Below are 22,002 nucleotides of genomic sequence, written 5' to 3' on the forward strand. Positions count from 1 at the left end.
CAAATTTAGAAGAATAGAAATCATACAATATCTGTTGTCAGACCGCAGTGGAATTAAGAGAATCAATAACAGAAAGATAACAGGAAAATCTTCATATATTCAGAGACTAAACAACACACTTCAAAGTGATACATAGGTCAAAGAAGAAATCCCAAGAGAAAAATATTTTGAACTAAATGGAGATGAAAGCACAACTTACAAAATTTGTGGGATGCAACAAAAGCAGTGCTAAGAGGAAAATTTATTGCATTGAATGCATATATTAGAAAAGAAAGATCCAAATCAATCATCTAAGTCTCCATCTCAGGAAACTAGAAGAACAGAAAGTTAAATCCAAAGTAGGCAGAAGACACACACACACACACACACACACACACACACGAAAAAAAAAAAAGAATTAGAGCAGAAATCAGTGAAATTGACAAAAGGAAATCAATAGACAAAATCAATAAAACCAAATGTTGGCTCTTGGAAATTATCAATAAAGTCAATAAGCATCTAGCCAGAGGCAGAAAAAGAGCGATTGAGGACACAAATTATTAGCATCAGAAATGAAAGAGGGGCATTAATATGGATCCTATGAACATTAAAAGGTTAATAAAATGATACTATTAATACTTTATATTCAAATTTGATAACCTAGATGAAATGGACCAATTCCTTGAAAGACACAATTTGCCAAAACTTGCACAAGAAGAAAGAGACATCTGAATGAGCCTGTTATCTATTAATAAACTGAGTCAAAATTAGTAACTTTCTAAAACAGAAATCAATCGCTATTCCAGATGGGTTCACCACTGAATTTTCCCAAACACGTAAGGAAGAAATTACACCAGTTCTTTACTATTTCTTTCAGAGGACAGAAGCAGAAGGATTACATTCTAATTTATTCTATGAGGCCAGTATTTCCCTAACACCAAAACCAGACAAAGACATTATAAGAAAAGAAAACTATGGGTCAATTTCTCTCATGAACATAGATGAAAAAAAAAATCCTCAATAAAATATTAGCAAGTTGATTACAGCAATGTATAAAAAGAAAATCCCCCCTATCTTTAAGAATCTGACATACCCCTGGATGAGAAAGGCTTTCTTAGGCTACCTGCTCATTTTGCAATGATATGATGATAAATTTAACAACCACCTCTCAGGAAGTAGGAAGGGTAAATGCTTCTAAAGGTGTAAATGCTCCCACTATGGTCTGTGCCCAGCTAGCAATATGATGTCACTAAACTTTTAACTGGAAAGAGATACATGCTTTCATTTACTGGTTCTAGGATACCACTGATATTATGCCAAAATAATAGTTAAATTCATTAATTTAAGGACTGGGGTATAACTAGGGAAAGTCCCAAAAATAGTAAGCCAGTAGAACAGTGAACAAAACATCAGTAAACCAATAGTCACTCAACATGAAGAGAAAAAAAAAAAAAAACACCTGACTTTTATTTTAGGACATCTCCAAATATCATTTTGCTTTTCATTATGTCAGTAAAATAATTGACCATCTGTACAAAGACTGCTCTAATCAGATGTTCTGGCTCTTTTGACTTTGATATATCATGCTATTATAATCAGCTTTCTAATTATTTAAGATTAAAAGAATAGTTTTGGCTTTGACTTATTTTTTTTTAAGATTTAATGACAGCATTTTACTTATATTTATTAATGCAATGTAAGTTCTGAACTGTAAATCAAGATACCCAGGATCTAAGCAAATAGGCTTAGGAATCAGACAGACCTGGATTCAAATCCTTGATTCACTTTTTTTTTTAAAGATTTTATTTATTTATTTGACAGACGGAGATCACAAGTAGGCAGAGAGGCAGGCAGAGTGAGAGGTGGAAGCAGGCTCCCTGCTAAGCAGAGAACCCAATACGGGGCTCGATCCCAGGACCCTGGGATCATGACCTGAGCTGAAGGCAGAGGCTTAACCCACTGAGCCACCCAGGCGCCCCCTTGATCCACTTTTTACTAGCTATGTAATGTTAGTGAATTATCATCTATTTTCTGAATCTTGGTTTCCTCATTTACACAATAGGATATAATACCCAGTATAGTGAACATGTTTTATTTTGGTTTCTCAGCATCTCCCCAGCCCCTTCTTTTAAAACATCTTAGCTAGGGTGTCTCTCCCAGGTGTGCTCTATCACTGCAACTCTTGGCATTTACTCAGTATGCTTATCAATATCTGAATGATATTATCTATTCGTCATTCTAAATGGAGCAGTTAAAACAATGCCTTGAGCACAGAGTGGGGGCTCAATAAATATTTGTTGGATAAATGAATGAATAAATGACTGAATTAATGAATGGCGAGACACTTCTATTCTATATGATTTCTTTCCGGCTGTCAGACAGGAGCCCCGCCCCTCTTGACACACTGTGGGTAGGCAGCTCAAGCTGGTTATCCAAGCATCTGAACTTGAGTTCAGAGGTGAACATGGGACCCAAACAAAATCAAACAGGGCTCCTTTTCAGAGGCTGATAGGAATTCTGAGAGAGAGCAAACGACTTTTTTCCTGAGGCCTCAGATTATAAGACCCCTGTGAGCCAGTAGCTGCCAGTAGTCATTTTTTCCACTGCATGTTAAGAGTTTAATGGACAATAAAGCCAACGAGAGGAAAGCAGAGACAAGAGATGGAAAACATGCTAGTAAAAACACTGGCCAAATCCTTGAGCTCAATCACACCTGAAAGTAGAATCTTCTACTTAAGTTTATTTAGGTTTGGTTTCTGTCACTTTAATCTGAAAGAGCCCTGAAATATCTATGCTGTAGGGTTGTTTCACAAAGTAAAAAACATGTACATAAAGCACCTAGCATGGTTCCTAGAACATGACAGGTGTTTAGTGAATGGTTGCTATGATTACCTTAGCCCTCCCTAATTGTGTGTTTCTGGGAAAGTCTTTAAATACCCTAGAGTTCATTTTTTCTTACCTGAAAATGAATGGCTGCATTAGATGTTAAGGTCCTTATTACTTCTAAAATGCTATGATTTTATAAATACTTAGGTTTTCTCTACATGATTAAAAATACACCACAGTTTATACAACCTTAAGATATTCAATTAAATTATGAGCAACTCTATGCCAACAAATTTGACAATCTGGAAGAAATGGATGCATTCCTAGAGACATATAAACTACCACAACTAAACCAGGAAGAAATAGAAAGCCTGAACAGACCCATAACCAGTAAGGAGATTGAAACAGTCATCAAAAATCTCCAAACAAACAAAAGCCCAGGGCCAGACGGCTTCCCGGGGGAATTCTACCAAACATTTAAAGAAGAACTAATTCCTATTCTCCTGAGACTGTTCCAAAAAATAGAAATGGAAGGAAAACTTCCAAACTCATTTTATGAGGCCAGCCTCACCTTGATCCCCAAACCAGACAAGGATCCCATCAAAAAAGAGAACTACAGACCAATATCCTTGATGAACACAGATGCAAAAATTCTCACCAAAATACTAGCCAATAGGATTCAACAGTCATTAAAAGGATTATTCACCACGACCAAGTGGGATTTATTCCATGGCTGCAAGGTTGGTTCAACATCCGCAAATCAATCAATGTGATAAAACACATTAATAAAAGAAAGAACAGGAACCATATGATACTCTCAATAGATGCTGAAAAAGCATTTGACAAAGTACAGCATCCTTTCCTGATCAAAACTCTTCAAAGTATAGGGATAGAGGGCACATACCTCAATATTATCAAAGCCATCTATGAAAAACCCATCACAAATATCATTCTCAATGGAAAAAACTGAAAGCTTTTCCGCTAAGGTCAGGAATACGGCAGGGATGTCCGTTATCACCACTGCTATTCAACATAGTACTAGAAGTCCTAGCCTCAGCAATCAGACAACAAAAAGAAATTAAAGGCATCCAAATCAGCAAAGAAGAAGTCAAACTATCACTCTTCGCAGATGATATGATACTATATGTGGAAAACCCAAAAGATTCTACTCCAAAACTGCTAGAACTTGTACAGGAATTCAGTAAAGTGTCAGGATATAAAATCAATGCACAGAAATCAGTCGCATTTCTCTACACCAACAACAAGACAGAAGAAAGAGAAATTAAGGAGTCCATCCCATTTACAATTGCACCCAAAACTATAAGATACCTAGGAATAAACCTAACCAAAGAGACTAAGAATCTATACACAGAAAACTATAAAGTACTCATGAAAGAAATTGAGGAAGACACAAAGAAATGGAAAAATGTTCCATGCTCTTGGATTGGAAGAATAAATTTTGTGAAAATGTCTATGCTACCTAAAGCAATCTACACATTTAATGCAATTCCTATCAAAGTACCATCCATTTTTTTCAAAGAAATGGAACAAATAATCCTAAAATTTATATGGAACCAGAAAAGACCGCGAATAGCCAAAGGAATATTGAAAAAGAAAGCCAAAGTTGGTGGCATCACAATTCCGGACTTCAAGCTCTATTACAAAGCTGTCATCAACAAGACAGCATGGTACTGGCACAAAAAACAGACACATAGATCAATGGAACAGAATAGAGAGCCCAGCAATAGACCCTCAACTCTATGGTCAACTAATCTTCGACAAAAAAGGAAAGAATGTCCAATGGAAAAAAGATAGCCTCTTCAATAAATGGTGTTGGGAAAATTGGACAGCCACATGCAGAAAAATGAAATTGGATCATTTCCTTACACCACACACGAAAATAGACTCAAAATGGATGAAGGACCTCAATGTGAGAAAGGAATCCATCAAAATCCTTGAGGAGAACACAGGCAGCAACCTCTTTGACCTCAGCCACAGCAACATCTTCCTAGGAACATCGCCAAAGGCAAGGGAAGCAAGGGCAAAAATGAACTACTGGGATTTTATCAAGATCAAAAGCTTTTGCACAGCAAAGGAAACAGTTCACAAAACCAAAAGACAACTGACAGAATGGGAGAAGATATTTGCAAATGACATATCAGATAAAGGGCTAGTGTCCAGAATCTATAAAGAACTTAGCAAACTCAACACCCAAAGAACAAATAATCCAATCAAGAAATGGGCAGAAGACATGAACAGACATTTCTGCAAAGAAGACATCCAGATGGCCAACAGACACATGAAAAAGTGCTCCATATCACTCGGCATCAGGGAAATACAAATCAAAACCACAATGAGATACCACCTCACACCAGTCAGAATGGCTAAAATTAACAAGTCCGGAAATGACAGATGCTGGCGAGGATGCGGAGAAAGGGGAACCCTCCTACACTGTTGGTGGGAATGCAAGCTGGTGCAACCACTCTGGAAAACAGCATGGAGGTTCCTCAAAATGTTGAAAATAGAACTACCCTATGACCCAGCAATTGCACTGCTGGGTATTTACCCTAAAGATACAAACGTAGTGATCCGAAGGGGCACGTGCACCCGAATGTTTATAGCAGCAATGTCTACAATAGCCAAACTATGGAAAGAACCTAGATGTCCATCAACAGATGAATGGATAAAGAAGATGTAGTATATATATACAATGGAATACTATGCAGCCATCAAAAGAAATGAAATCTTGCCATTTGCAACGACGTGGATAGAACTAGAGGGTATCATGCTTAGCGAAATAAGTCAATCAGAGAAAGACAACTATCATATGATCTCCCTGATATGAGGGAGAGGAGATGCAACATGGGGGGTTAATGGGTTAGGAGAAGAGTAAATGAAACAAGTTGGGATTGGGAGGGAGACAAACCATAAGTGACTCTTAATCTCACAAAACAAACTGAGGGTTGCTGGGGGGAGGGGGGTTGGGAGAGGGGGGTGGGGTTATGGACATTGGTAGGGTATGTGCTATGGTGAGTGCTGTGAAGTGTGTAAACCTGGAGATTCACAGACCTGTACCCCTGGGGAAAAAAAATATATGTTTATAAAAAATAAAATTAAAAAAAATACAAAACAAAACAAAAAAAAAGATATTCAATTAAATAAGGGATTTTACTTAACATTGATTAATGTCATAGCTTTCATAAATTTATCAATGAGACAGAACTAATAACACAGAGAATGAATATATTGCAGGGTAAAAGCCACAACATCTTTTTACAACAAAGAAGAAAAGGTAATTAGAACCCCTTTACTGGAGTTAGAAACAGCCAAGTTTTGGTCATCAGGGGATTCTCACCTGGGCAGGGCCTAATGTTGCACATGATTATTTCTACTGCATTTCCTTCACATGGCCGCCCACCATACTGAGCTGATGGATTATTGCAAGTTCTGGTCCTGGTTCGGTTGCCACGTCCACAACTTCTTGTACATTCTTCCCAAGGGCTCCATTCTGACCAGCTTCCATCCACTATACAAAGATGAAACACTACACTGTCAGATACTTTGCAATTAACACTGAGGCAATCCATAGTTGGAACAGATATGAATATCTATTGAACATGTGCCTATCCGTTGAATAAAGAGGTGTACCTGGACACAGCTTACGCTGACAGTTCCGCATTTCTGAATCTGACCCTTGGCAAGGCTTCCCTCCATTGGCTGGAAAGGGGTTGTTGCACAGACGACTTCTCTTTTGGATGCCTTTTCCACAGGTAACACTGCAGGCTCTCCATGTAGACCACTGGGAATATCCGCCATGAACTGCAAATAAAACATTGTACTTTGTCTCTGTGTTTGTAAATAACAAAACATAAATTGCATTTCATTTATGCACTGGGTCTAGGGCTGAATCTCTAATTGCTGAGCAACTGCTTATGGATGCTCTCCTTGATGGTAAAATTAAAATCTGAACAGGAAAGAAGAATTTCAAACAGCTAACTGGAGTTTCTTCCCAGCTCCAATCCTGACTCACATGGACATGGCTGCTGGAAGAGCGAGAGACCAAGAAGTTCAAATACTGTTTATCTTTTGGATATGTCATTCTTTAAAGAAAAAGAAATGCATTGATTTCTTTAAAAAAAAATTTTTTTTCAGTGTTCCAGAATTCATTGTTTGTGTACCACACCCAGTGCTCCATGAAATACATGAATTGAATTATTAGCTTGGTATTTTACTGCTCTAACCTCTGTTGTTTTATTCCCTCCAGTCTGTACATTATGTGATTTTTGTTCTATCTCCACAATCTGGAAATATCTTAAGGGTAAAAGAAACTTAGACTAAGATGCTTAATAATTTTTATGATTTGGTTTGACCCAGGTGCTATATATTTATTTATTTTTAAAGTTTATTTATTTATTTTTTTTAGTAATCTCTGCACCCAACATGGGGTTCAAACTCACAGCCCTGAGATGAAGAGTCGCATCCTCTTCCAACTGAGCCAGCCAGGGTAATAATACCTCTGGGTGCTCTTTAATAAAAGTATCCCTCAGATCACACTCACCCTGGACAGTGACCGGCACTCTGACAAGGACAGAACCCATCAAGTTTCGAGCAACACATTCATATTCAGAGGTATCTTCTTTCTGAGCAGCAGAAATATGTAATGAGTTGTTGGACAACACATTAACTCGGTCATCCCAGGGGATAGACTGCCCTTGACGGGACCATGTAATGGTTGGATGAGGCTCTCCAGTTGCCTGACAATTCAATATGACTTTGTCACCAGCATTAATAATGGTTTCTACTGGCTCAAGAGTGATAACAGGAGGACCTACAGAAAAAACAGTATAGTGCCTCTTAGTTTTTGTAAAGTTAAATTAACATTTTAATTAATATTATAGAGTAACATTATTTTGACCAAAAAAATAGGCTGATTTGTTTATAAAACACTGTAGTTTCTCAGCTACCAAGGTTGCAATGGGCATTGATAGACTTTTCATAGCTCTGTTTTACTTACTAAATGTCCAAAAATTTAAATCCTTAAGCCAATTAGCCTATAGCTTGGGCTCTGCTGTTATACTTTCTGTGCTCAAACTCTGCTTCTGTTCCTTAGGACTTCTCTGAGCCTTTGCATCCTTCAGAGAATTCTTGTTAAGACTCCACTAAGATTGTGTAAGCCTAGCTCTTTGAGAGGGGAAGAACATAATATTATTAGTACTATTGTTTTTATCATTGTTTTTGTCTGTTTTACATGGTGAACATACACTTTTTTCCTTTACATCACTTTTTGAGGTAAAGAGTCATTATTAACTTTTTCTTTCATAACTGGTCATCATTCATGCATGCAGTAAACATGTATTAAGAGCCTACTATTTGCCAGGCATTATGTCAGATGCTGCGGGTACAAAGATAACAGATACAACTTCCAGTCTCAAGGAGTTCACAGTCCACTGATAAGACAGGCAAGCGACTATAATTATTTAGCTGTTCTATAATATAGCTATAGAATTTAGTAAAGGACTAGGTAGAATAAATATAGTAGGGAACAGGTAAATATGTGGTAATACAGAAGCATAATCATAGTGACTTAATAGATCAAACGGAGGCATTCACTGAAAATGGAGAGGAAAAGGAAGATATTCAAGAGTCCTTAAGAAAGAAATAACAGAACTTGGTAATTGAATTGAGAGGAACTGGTAACTATAGGATTTGACTTGAACAATATAGTGCAGTTTTGGGCAGTTCAGTAGGACACAGGAGGAAGAACATATTTGTTTGGAGGTTGTAAGAAATGATGATTTATATCCATTTGGAACTACTGAGCTTGAGGTGATCTGTGAGGACATTCATGTAGGGATGTCTAGATGATAAGAGAATATTCCTATCTGCAGCTCAGAAGAGATATGGGCTAGAAGTACAGATCTGGGAGTCTTTCACAAGTAGATAAGATTGTTTTGGAAATGATTCTAAAATGAGAGGAATAGGGCCAAAGACAGAAACCATTACAACATCATTATTTAAGAGATGAACAGAAGACAAGCCCATACAAAGTTCCTAAGAACTGATCATTGAAGTAGGAAGAAAATCAAGAGAGAATGGTATCCTGGCAATCAAAGCAAGGAGCTTCCAGAAAAAAGGAGAGGTTGACATTATCTTATAGTAGATCATAGCTGCTCAAGCGAAGTGGAAAAAATGTAAAAGTAGCTGTATATAGCTGCTGGCAGAATGTTTATACTGGTTTACCACGTCAAGAAAGATAGAATATGGGACTTCATGGAAAAGAAGTTTGAGCTGGATTTTCAAAAATGGGTAAGATTATATACAGAAGAAGGAAGTCTACTTGGAGAGAAGGAAATAGCATGGAAATGGATTTAGCTTTGAAAGGATGGTTCACCCCGGGCAGCAGCAGCATACAAGGTTTCAAATATTTCAAATTTCTGATATTTAATCAGATGGGTTCACATTTGAATAGGGACGCAAAGGGGAGCCTATATGTTCTTGAAAGGTGAAAGCTGTGGTGTAGTGGGCTTGAACTGAGTGGCGGAAAGATTTGATCAATGATAAGTAATGAATATCAGATAATTCAGGGTCCTGGCTCCATTTTAGACAGAGAAGTGTATCTGGAGTAATAGAACATAAAACAAAAGTAGAAGTAAAATGTGTTTTATTGTGACATTAATATGCTAGGGTTTTATGTAAAGATATTACTGACATGTTGTCTTTTACAAAAGTATTTTGTATGAGGTTTGGACCTCTCAGTAAGTATCATTAATGCACTATTTGTGTATATGTCCACATCATCCTACACAATACGTTCTTACTTGATGTTTATATTTAACTTTAGGAACTTTCAGGGCTGGGACTTTTACTTCTCTCCTAGTGTTCAGATTACATCATGTGTTCAATAAACTGCTGATGAATAAATTAAATGCCTTAGATTAATCATTCAACACTAAATGATAACATAATGACTAAATGAGCACATGTGCTCCATCTACTATGGTCAAAGAAAGTGTCAAATAAAACTCAGAATCGTAACTTCAGTAACATATTTGAACATTTCCAATTGCTCATAAGGCTATAAATTAACTCAACAGTAAAATTCCATATGTACATCTTTCATGGTTGAATTAATTCTACCAGTCACATAATGATCAGTTAAATATGGGTACTTTATCTAAATGAAAGCATTGCTTCTGGTGCTTTAATTTTAATTTTAAACAAATTATATTTTGTTATTTTTATACGCCTCATTTATCTAAATCAACTTATCGTCAGTACATGCAAATAAGCTAATCTAATGTTGCTTTTCATAAGCCAGATGAGTTGAACATTCTTCCAGGAGAGATTAATCATTGTGACCCCCTACTTACATTCACCCAACAAAGAAGGGAGGAAGGTTTCATGGGTATAACATTTATTTGGGAAACATGGCATACTATACCCTTCTCTTGCTGAGTTATAACACATCAACATATTAACATTTCAGGAAAGATCTGCAGTAAAGAAACCTGGCAACAAACCGGGCTTGGCTTATAGTAGGGGCTCTTTATATATTTGACAAATGAATGAACTTTGTTTTATCGATTTTTTTTTCTCAGATTTACTTGACCATGGAACTCTAGTTCTTTCCTAATAACATCCCACAAGGCTAATGTTTGATAAATATGTACTTTAATAAAACATAGTCTTAGCAAGATACAGAAACAATCTAAGTGTCTGATGATGGATGAATGGATAAAGAAAATGAGTATATATCTATATAATGGAATGTTATTCAGCAATAAAAAGAAGGAAATCTTGCCATTTGCAACCACATGGATAGACTGGAAGGCATTATGATAAACTAATTCAGTCAGACAGAGATAAATAGTGTACGGTATATCACTTATATATGGAATCCAAAAAAAAGTTGAATTCATAGAAACAGAGTAGATTGGAGTAAATGAGTGATGTTGGTCAAAAGATACAAACTTTCATATAAAATGAATAAGTTCTAAGGATCTAACATTTGGCATGGTGACTATAGCAATAATACTGCACTGTATCCTTGAAATTTGTAAAGTGAGGAGATCTTAGTGTTCTCACCAAAATAATCAAAACCAAAAAATGGTAATTGTGAAATGACAGATGTGTTCATAAACTCCATTCATGCAATCATTTCACAGTGTATATGTATACTGAATTTTCATAATGGTACACTTTAAGTGTATACGGTTTTATTTATCACTTATACCTAAATAAAGCTGGGGAAAAAACACTGTCTTAGACATTTACTAAACATCTATTACTAAATGTTAAATTCTAGAAAAGATTTTAAGAAGTTTAAGTCTTAGATAAGAGTAGTTTAGCAAATAACTGTCAGTAAATGCTAGTCTATAGAATCTCTCAAAAGTGAAAGAAGAAAACATAAATTTATCCCATTAAATAGTGAGCCTAAATATTCACAAAATAAGTTAGTTCACTTAAATTCTCAACCCAATGATGCTATCTCCAGGTTGATCCTGAAGTGGTTCTGGAGACTGTCCTTCTAAAGGCTTATACTGAGGGGCCTCATGATGAGCATGATAGTCCTGCCCAGAACACATAATTACTTCATGGAAGATTGATAGCAATCAACCTAGAACACTTTTTAATTCATTTATATTAGTCTTTACTTTTAATACATATTTTTAAAGTGGCACAAAATGACATTTTTGTAAGCCTATTACCAGAACCATGGCAAACTACATGAAGGGTTCTTGACCGAATCAAACCAAAAGAAAGCTCTGCCGCCAAGCAACCACAATCTTGAACTGCATGTATTAGATAAAATAGAAAAAAAAATCTATTCAAAACTGTATCAATTTTATGCTTGATAACAAACTGCTCTATCAGCAGCAGAAAACTAAATGACACACACTCTGAAAGCTACTGATAATATACTTGCTATAAAGTTAAAGAACCCAAACGTTCTTCATTAGGCAACATTCCTCCAATCAGGTATTTATGTAGAGTTTAATAAAACAGCTTACTCTGCAGAGTCAGACTCATGCTGCGCTCCACCACCCCAGCGTCATTGGTAGCTACGCATGTATAATCACCAGCATCTTCATTCTATGGAAATAAGCAGTGCTTTATAAAAATGTGAACCTACAGAGCGGGGTAAATAAGTTTTTTCACCATGAGGCTACTATATAATTTTTTTTTTTGAGAAAGGATTTTTCACAGAAATAGACAAAAACTATATATATTTACCTTCATAAATAGGTTTAAAAACAAGAAAAAGAAGGAGAAAAAAAATTCACAGCCTAAATGTTTTCAAAACAGCCTGTTATTGTTCTCTGGGAATAATATTGCTAGGAAACTGAAGCAAAATAATATTTTTTATAATCTTCTATCCAAAATTATCTCACCAAAGAAAAATGCCTAGGCTATCCTTCCAGATATCTTTTTTTTTTCTTTCTTTCCTTCTTCTTTTTTTTTATTTTTTAAAGAGAGAGAGAGAAAGGAAGGAGGAGCAAAGGGAGAGAGAGAATCTTAAGCAGACTCCATGCTCAGCATAGAGCCCAACATGGGGCTCGATCTCACAACCCCGAGATCATGACATGAGCTGAAATCAAGAGTCAGACACTTAACAGAATGAGCTGCCCAGGGGCCCCTCTTGTTCCAGATACCTTAAAAAGCATTAAAATAATGAGGACAAATTAACAAATGTTGAAACCATTCTAGTGGGGGTTATTAAAAATATTAAGGATTGTCTCTATCTAGAGAGTGTGAACTTCAGGAGAGAAAGGAAAAACTAATTTACTGATAATGATAAATCACAGAATATGTCCCAAATTTATAGATATGTGGTATAAAAGATAATGCTCCATGGGTTTAGGTTTGGTGACTAATCAGAGTCACAAATTTTGCTTAAAGTCTTGTGAATAGGATAATTTGTGAATAGAAGCACCAAGTCAATAAAGGAGAACTGAATTGCAGTAAGTAGATAGAGGAGGATGGGAGAAGGAAGGCAGATATTTAACTGGGGGTGTCAATGTATCATTCAAATAGAAATTTTCAATAAGAAACTGTAATTGGAACTTGGAAGAGCTGCAGAGTTGAACATAAATATTTAAGAATCTGAAATTGTATGGTAAAAATAATTAGTATTAGTATGAACATTGGTGGAAGTAGAAGAAGTACCAAGGACTTCAGAAGTAGCAATACTTGTGTAGAGGAAAAGGAAGAACATGGTAACAAAGAAATCTAAGTCTCACTAGTGTTATAGCAGCTAAAGGTAGAAATCATCTCAAAATTTAAAGGACAAGGAACAACATCTGATCTTGAAATAAAATTCAAGAGAATGAAAGACTAAGAGTGGTTCATTGGATTAGATGATTAAATATTGTATATTAATTATTATTCCAATTAATTAAGCAATGTGATAAAAAATTACCCATAGGTAGTCCAGTTGAGAAATTTTTAGATAAAATGTCTCATTCACTTGACCCCAAAATTAGAATAACTTAAAGCAACCATCATTTTCTGAATTTCTGAAGCTTCTGGAAAGCCAGAAATAGTTACCAGCCTAGTAATGAAAGTCATCATGTAACTTATTTGTAATTGTGTTTGTAATTCTTCAATTTCCTTGCTTTAATACAGATGTGAGGAGGTTATCTAATGATGCTAAATAATAATAGATCAATGATTGAGAACAAAGCAGCAGAATTATTTTCTTGCTTGTATTTCTTTGAAGTCTAAAAATAATCGATTTGAACCACTGTTTCAGTTCTTTATTAAAAAAAACCCATTCATTTAGAGTTTATGATTTCTAAAAAGACTTTATTTGTGTGTGTGTGTGTGTGAGAGAGAGAGAGAGAGAGAGATAGAGAACAGAGAACACAAGCATGGGGAGCAGCAGGCAGAACAGGCGGAAGGAGAAGCAGGCTCCCCGCTGAGCAAGGAGCCCAATGTGGGACCCTGGGATCATGACCTGAACCTAAGGCAGCCACTTAACCAGCTGAGCCACCCAGGCGGCCCTCAGATTTTATGATTTAATTAGGAATACAAGAGAAATTTTTCCATTTATGGCACCTATACAGAGGCATTACTGTTGTGCTTAAAGTGCTCATCAACAATTTCAGTGTGACTTACTACAGTGCCATAAATGGCCAGGGAGCCATTGACCAGTTGACGGATTCTGTGGTTTATTTCAATATCCACCCCCTTCCTGCTCCATTGGATGGTTGGGGCAGGATCTCCTTTCACTTCACAATTCAAGACTGCATTACCACCAAGTGGTTCAATCCAGTTAGAAGGGTAATCACCTTTGAAGACTGGAGGTTCTGGGAAATACAATAAACAACTGTAAGTAAAAGGAAGCTCTGATCATTACTTTGTGATGTTGGCCTATTTAGAGAGATAATTTAGTGAAGAAGGGAGAAGCCACTTTTGAACCCCATGAATTTTCAGAATCAACTGTTCACACTAATCCACCAGATAATTCGGTTAGTTTCAATAATCTAAGCAGATGATTCCATTTTGTACCAAATGATCTCTTTGCTTACCTACTTTTGAATTGAATGTTGATAATTTTTTATTTCTTATGAATTTGCACATCTGTGCAACAGGACTAGAGGGATTAATAAACTGAATTTATAGCGGATTACTACATAATAAGGAAGCAAAACACAATCTATTCGTTATAAATAAATGATAAGTTAAAAATAGAGCATGTTTACCTACCTTTCACAAAAACAAATCCAATTGCCTTCACAAAACCAACGCTGTTCTCTGCAGTGCACACGTAAGTACCTGAATCCTCCTTTGACACTCTTTCAATAACGAGTTCACTGTATCCATTCACACTGTCAAAGTGGGCTGAAAGAAACAAGCCAGGAAACGGCACAAATGCCTCTCAGTAACCTAAGAAAATCATGACAACAGCTCAATATTTTACAGGTTGGATTTATGAGTTGGTCAGCAATTGAACTAGAGATCTCATCATGACATTGGAGAAGAGAGCCTTTTCCACAGATTTCTTCCCCGGAGCTATTTGCTATGTCTCTAGACACTTGTTTGAAGAATGAAAAACAGCAGAAGTAACAGGAAAAGAGAATGAAAATAAACATCTTTTAAAATTTTTTTAGATTTAAAGTACACCCTTCATCTCAAAGCATTGCCTAAATCTGTTTCCTAGTTTCTCTGGGTTTCAACAATCTTTCATTCAGACCTATGACATTTTCCATTTCATTTATCTCACCACCCCTTTTCCTCCCAAACACTTTACATCAAAAACATGAGAACCTTTTCAGTTGTAATTCAATGGACTTGGCAGGTCAGAAGGGAAATCATGAAAACACATGCTAGTTAGGTAATAATGACAACAGGATTAAATTTGTAATAATTCACACTTCTCCATAAGTGGTGATGATATAAATATTTATAAAGGTAGTTATAATATTTGGAATAGAGAATAAGGTAAACATGTTAATCCTGAAACAACTATACTAAATAAGATTCTGATTAGACCAGCAAATTTCTAATTACATTAGTATGTTTACCTTGAGTGCTTTCTCCATTCAAATTATTTCAAAAGATTTCATACTGTTGAATATTAAGTAGAAAATGAAGCTTTAAAAATATAAATAGCTGAATTACTATTACACTTTCAGAAAACAGTACTGATTAGATTTTTTTAGACTTTGTTTTTCCTTAGTGACATATGCTATTATCATTAAGGGAATAGAGTTGATGAATTTCAGTCATTAGCATAAATCTTTATAACAGAAGAATTCAACCTTATTATTTCTTTTCTAAGAAGGCATTTATTAAATGCTAATAGTGCAGTATATCAGAACTCAATTTTGGGTATGACAACTTCTTATTAACTGATAACATCTTTGTGCTGATGACAAAGTCTAACAAATAAGGAGATATGTGTCCTCCCAGAGATGAGTGTTTCTGGCTTCCAGGCACTACTCTGACATGTAGTGCACACAGTGACCAAAAATTTTCTACATAATTGATTGACATTATAAGAGAGATTAATAAATATTAATTCATATAGTGAGAAGCAGAGCTCTCCTCTGTAAAATTAGGTGAACCTTCAGGACTCCAACAGTAGCCACCTTAATGCATTTATCAGGGAGGATAAGTTTAGGTACCTGTGTACACAAGATTGTCTTCTTCTACTGGAAAGGAAAGATGATGTTCAGTTTTAAACGTTAAAAGTGTACAAGTTGCTTTGTTACAATAAAACTAAATGTGTACAAAAAAAAAAAAAGATTGTCTTCTCCTGGGGAAGGGAGATTATTTTTAGGTAAAAATGTCTACTAATATCCTGTCACATATGGTCCAGTGATTAAATTAACCTTCAAAAGAATGAAAAAAAGAACATATATACTGGGTATAGGGTAAAATCCAGGCAAAGGTACGTATTTTACAGGACTTAAAGCAATCGACTCTTCATGTAACATTTTATTTTATTTTATTTATTTGAGAGAGAGAGAGAGCAAGAGCACAGGGGGAAGGGCAGAGGAGAGAGAGAGAGAGAGAGAGAGAGAATCTCTCAAGCAGACGTCCTGCTGAGCACAGAGCCTGAAGGTGGGGCTGGATCCCACACCCTGAACTCATGACCTGAGCTGAAACCAAGAGTTAGATGCTCAACTGACGAGCCACCCAGGTGCCCCATCTCTTCATGTAACTTTCAATCAATTCCTGCAGCTGAAGGACATGGAGATTGATTTAGAGTTCTTTATGGGTATATTTATTTACTTAAGAATTAAATTACCAACCTGGGATAATATTGTTATTGAAGGTCCATGTTAACTTGGGCAATGGAATCCCAGTGGCTTTACAGCTTAATCGTAGCTGTTCTCCTTTATTTAATGACACATCTCCAGGAAGTTCAGTAAAAGTGGGGAGAACGTGTACAGTCAGGCTGACCATGTGGGTGTCTTCACCTGCAGCATTGTTAGCAACACAGGTATAGGCACCAGAATCCTCCGGCTTAAATAAAGAAAAATCATAGTGTTTAAAATGACATAATCTTACATCATATTCTATAAAATACATAAAATTGCATAGCTTGGTTCCCAAAGGAGCACTCTTATTTAATAAGACAGTTTAAATTTCCATCTTGTAGTCTCAACCATCTGGCTGGCTTTTGCATAACATAACTCAAAACGTATAGGAGTTGAAACAAAGGCCCATGCCCTACAGAACTTGAGCATTTTATAGTAATAAGACCTCAGAAAACTTTACAAAAGCTTTCAAGTTTACTAAACATCAAGTGTACTGCAGCTCTACAATGTATAAACAAAGAACACATAATTTCAAAGTTTGGTAGCATCTTGACAGCATAGCCGTCTGTCTTGGTAATGTGGCACCGAAGACCATCAAAATTATCAAAGAAGATGTAAAGGGTATGGGCAACAGTACCTGCAATTCTGAAGTTTCACTTGCTAAATGCAATGGCCAGTCTTGGCACTCATCTTACTAGATGTACCGGGATGGCATCATTTGACATCATTTGACAAAAAAAAAAATGGAAATGGAGCAACCAGTGAGGTAGGAAGGAAACTAGGAGAAGGGAGTAACATGGAAGCCAAGGTTACCCCCTTCTCCTAGTTTCCTTCCTACCTCACTGGTTGCTCCATTTCCATTTTTTTTTTTCCTGGCTTCCCTTCAATATTAATGTCTTGATGCTGGCATGCAAGAGGGCTCAGTTTTCAGTCCTCTTCTCCAGCTGCACTTGGTTCCTTAGTGATGTCATCCAGTCTCATGGTTTTAAATACTATGTATACTCTGAGGAGTACCAGTATTTGTAGCCCTGATCTTTCTTCCAAACTCCAACTACGCTGAACTTCCCATTTTACTTCTGCTGGTATGCCCAAAAGACTTCTCAAACTCATGTCCAAAACTGAACCCCCAATTTCCCTTTCACTATCCTGTTTCATCTGTAGCCTTCATCATCTCAGTTGATGGCTATTTTGTCCTTCCGGTTGTTAATGCCTTTTATTTTCAGGCATCTGAGTCATCTGTACTCTTTTCTTTTTCACATTGTAGTGGCAATCTAGCTAGGAAACCCTAGCTTCAGAGTATATGCAGAATCCAGCCCCTTCCCACCCCTTCTCTGTTAGCATAATCTCTCCTCGGACTCCAAATCATCTTCCCAACAGGACTTTCTGCTTCTCCTTTGCCTCTGCTCATTACAAAAGTTAATGTAGTATTGCAAAAACTAAGGCAGATAACATTGATCCCAGGCTCAAAACCTGCACTGGATTCTAATTTTACTTAGAGTAAAAAGCAATATTGTTATAATCTACAAGATACTACATGATCCGGTCTCCATTTTCTTTCTTTCTTTCTTTCTTTCTTTCTTTCTTCCTTTCTTTCTTTCTTTCTTTCTTTCTTCCTTCCTTCCTTCCTTCCTTCCTTCCTTCCTTCCTTCCTTCCTCCCTTCCCTTCCTTCCTTCCTTCCTTCCTTCCTTCCTTCCTTCCTTCCTTCCTTCCTTCCTTCTTTCTTTCTTTCTTTCTTTTTCTTCTTTTTCTTCTTTTTCTTCTTTGCTTTAACTAGGCTCCTGTTCCTCTAATATATTAGGCATGTTCCCACCTTAAGCTCTCTCCTGTAGATATCTGAGAGAGAAACCTCCTAGTTTTACCTGCTTCTCATGCTCTTCCCCCAGATATTTGCCTGGCTAACTCACTTCCTTCAAGTTTTACTCAAATGTCCCTTTCTAAACGAGATTCACCCTGACTATCCTATTAAAAAAAAAAAAAAGTAACCAGTAACCCTCCAAATTCTGATCCCCCTTACTGTTCTTTTATTTTTATACTACTTATTTTCTTCTGACTCATTATACACATTGTTCATTATCATTCTATACATTATTTTGTTTTTCATTGTCTATCTCCCTCCTCTAGAAATAAACTGAATGAAGGCAGGGATCTTTGAATCTTTTGTTCCCTCATGTATTACTAGTGCAAAAATCAGCTCTGGTCACACAGCAGGTATTCAATAAATATTTGTTGAATTAATCGTTGAACACTTCTGAATGCATTAAGTCCCACTGCAGACTTTTCCTTCTCTTTTAAAAGCTTAAGACTATATATATTTTTCATATAATCATATATATATAAATATATATATATATATATATTTGCACTAAAACAATAAAGAATTGATTGCTTAGAGATGTAGCATAAAAATTGTAATCACTAATAGTAGGTACAATCTAAATCTGATTGGTTGCATACGTTTTTTTAAAGGGCAAACAAGAATAAATCACATTCTCTGCAAAGGTCTCCCCACCTCCATATCATTAGCTATTCTTAGACTCTCAGGTTATAATAATTTAAGCTTCTAATCAAGGATTTTATGAAAGTGAAGCACTTAAAATCTGGATTGTACATACTATTCACAAGTAGATCTCTACTTATCATTTGAATCCTTCATCTGGTATTTATGAACTACTTTATTGTTTTTTTTTTTTTTTTAACAAATCTGAGCCATTGTCCCATTGTCCCCTTTTCTTTCTCCTTTAATTCCTTCTGGTCTATAAGTGTAATAACGGGCCCAAATCCAACATTCCTGAGCCCAGGGGTAATCCCACTAAAGACATTTACTAGCTTAAGCAAACGAATTTATCCTTATTTTATCAGTTCTAAAATTCACATTTTTAACCTTTCATATCCCTGAAACTGGGATACAACTTAAAAATGGATGACCTTCTCTAGTTTACTTAACTGTACTTTTTCTTTCTTAGTGGTGCCTAAAATAATGGCACATTTTATAACTGATTTGAATAATTACAATTTTGCTGGCACCTGTGGTTCAGTTAGAGCCCTAGTGACACAGCCAATCACTAGGGTTATTTACCTGATAATCCCAGGAGTCTGGCTAACGGCCGAAATTATACTATATAATCAATGTAATCAATTTTATTCCTTTAATCTGTTCAAATTTAATTCCACAAAGATTTTGTAATGAAGTTTAGGTATTTTGAAGGGCAAGGAATAGGAATAAGATATGCACAAGAGCCCCAAAAGTGATTCACATTTTAATGGTGTTTCATATTTGGTACCAAGTATTGATATTCTCAAACCTCACAGTAAATTTTTTAAAAAGTCATGTAGTATACATACGTAGATTCTTCTTCAAGTGGGCGACCACTGAAAACCTGAGATGCTTCTGATAGCTACTGTTCTGTAAACTGGGTCAGTACCACATAAGAATATTCAAAAACCTTAGCTTGCATAGATCCCTAAGACTTTAATGTCCTTGTCAATGATTAGAAAGGGTTATTCAAAATTCTGAAAAGAACAGAAAAATTGCTTTTCATGTCTGCTTAATACTGTATCAGACATTCTTGTATCTCCTGTCTTCTAATCTTTCCCATACTTGGGTACATGCATGGAATATGACAGAGGAACTTGGAATTTTCCCTGATAAACGGATTTCCACAAAAGTAGAATAATTTTAGAAGGAGGCCATTTATGAGGTCCTACTATCTGTTAAAATATTATTCTTAGACATGGGCCATAAAATGAAACATGTGTAAAATTCATTTTTTGGCCTGAATTTGTAAGAGTGTTTTTCTTTCATTATTAAAGAATATATTTCCAGGCTGGGTTACTAAAAGTAAAAGGGTGAATTACCAATTCATATCTATTAAACTTACCACAACATTTTCCAGAATAAGTTCTCCATAGGGTTCAATGGTATATTTTCCTAACAGGTTAGCTAAAAGAACATTGTCTTTTTTCCAGTTAATTGCTGGTGTGGGGATTCCATCAGCCATGCAGGGAAGAATGGCTTGTGAATTCTCACTGACCGTGTAGTGTATTTCTGTACTTCGGATTCTAGGAGGTACTAAGAAGAGTTTAAAAAAGATAGTCATTCAGGATGTTGAGTTCAGTAATATCCTGTTCACACAGAATATTCACACACAAAAGACTCTTTTGAGGATAATTTTGATGGAAATAGTAAAATAAAATGTATTAAGTTATTGTTTGCTTGTTACCATAAAAGATGCCTATAGCAAGAACTCTACTGGATTTGAACTTGTTGAATACATTCATAATTAGTTTCTAAGCAAATTACATAAAACTAGATTAGATTTTATTTGATTTCTTAAATTTCCATCTCTCTCTCTCTCTTTTTTTTAGAGATTTTTAAAATTTATTTATTTGACACAGAGAGACAAGCAGGGAGAGCAGCAGGGAGAGGGAGGAGGAGAAGCAGGCTCCCCGCTGAGCAGGAAGCCAGATGTGGGTCTCAAACCCAGAACCCTGGGATCATGACCTGAGCCAAAGGCAGATGCTTAACCACCTGAACCACCCAGGTCCCCCTTCTTAACTTTCTCTTACTGAAGTTTCTTATGCTTACTGTAGTGAAGCAAAACAAACTAGAGCAACAAAACCCAAAAATTCTTCCATAGTTGTATAAGCATTGGATTTGTAGCACAGACATATTGTGAGAGCAAACTAATAAAAGTCACCAGTTTAAAACACTGTAAAGCACTCACCCCATATTGAATATCACAAAGTGCTATGGAAAAAAATATTTATTGTAGTATTTCATGTGTTACAACAAATAAAAGTAAAACCACGTCAGGACATTTAATTCAGCTTTTAGAGGAAATTTTTATAGTGATTTCAGAACTCTATGCAAATACTTCATATGCCTCGAATTTTTTTTGGACTGGAATTTAGGCAGTATAAAAAGATCAACCGACTATATAAAAATACAAACAAATACCTTAGTGGACTTGGAATTAAGTTATTTACTTCTAAAGAAAAGGCTTAAAAAGTGTTAAGAATAGTTGACTCAAAAAGTAAAAATACACTCCCTCCAAAAACTATTACCTTTGGGATTATTCAAACATATCAGTAAGAAATAGATCAATTTTGATGACATTCTAAAAAGTGACAGGACAAAAGTTGTATTTAGCAAAGATTATTTTTTTAGTATATGAATAAATATATAAACCATATATGAATAAATATACACACAGATTATAGGGAAAATACACAAATCTATTTTGTTGAATGGTATGTTGTAAATATTTGATCCATTTTTAATTAATTTATATTGTATTTTTATCATTTTTTTATTCTTGGGGTTGATATTTCAATTTTACTAGTGGTGATGAAGTTGTAACATTAGTACATTTACTTCCTTCTTTTTCAAAATGAAAATTTTAAGGCTATGACTTACTTTACATTTGA

General features: G+C 35.7%; 1 protein-coding gene across 1 annotated transcript in view; it reads right to left on the reverse strand.

Annotated features, from left to right (window-relative positions):
- HMCN1 (hemicentin 1) overlaps positions 1-22,002 on the reverse strand; it is a 471,117-nt gene that overhangs the window by 39,954 nt on the left and 409,161 nt on the right. The window contains exons 82-89 of the mRNA XM_032862623.1: positions 20,454-20,644; positions 16,566-16,779; positions 14,515-14,649; positions 13,924-14,114; positions 11,817-11,898; positions 7,364-7,633; positions 6,454-6,624; positions 6,161-6,331 (exon numbers count right to left, since the gene is read on the reverse strand). Of these exons, the coding sequence (XP_032718514.1) occupies positions 6,161-6,331; positions 6,454-6,624; positions 7,364-7,633; positions 11,817-11,898; positions 13,924-14,114; positions 14,515-14,649; positions 16,566-16,779; positions 20,454-20,644 (1,425 nt within the window). The remainder of the gene's footprint in view (positions 1-6,160; positions 6,332-6,453; positions 6,625-7,363; positions 7,634-11,816; positions 11,899-13,923; positions 14,115-14,514; positions 14,650-16,565; positions 16,780-20,453; positions 20,645-22,002) is intronic.

The sequence above is a fragment of the Lontra canadensis genome, unplaced genomic scaffold, assembly GCF_010015895.1.
Source record: "Lontra canadensis isolate GAN:19392208 unplaced genomic scaffold, GSC_riverotter_1.0 scaffold24, whole genome shotgun sequence".
NCBI classification, from domain to species: Eukaryota; Metazoa; Chordata; class Mammalia; order Carnivora; family Mustelidae; genus Lontra; species Lontra canadensis.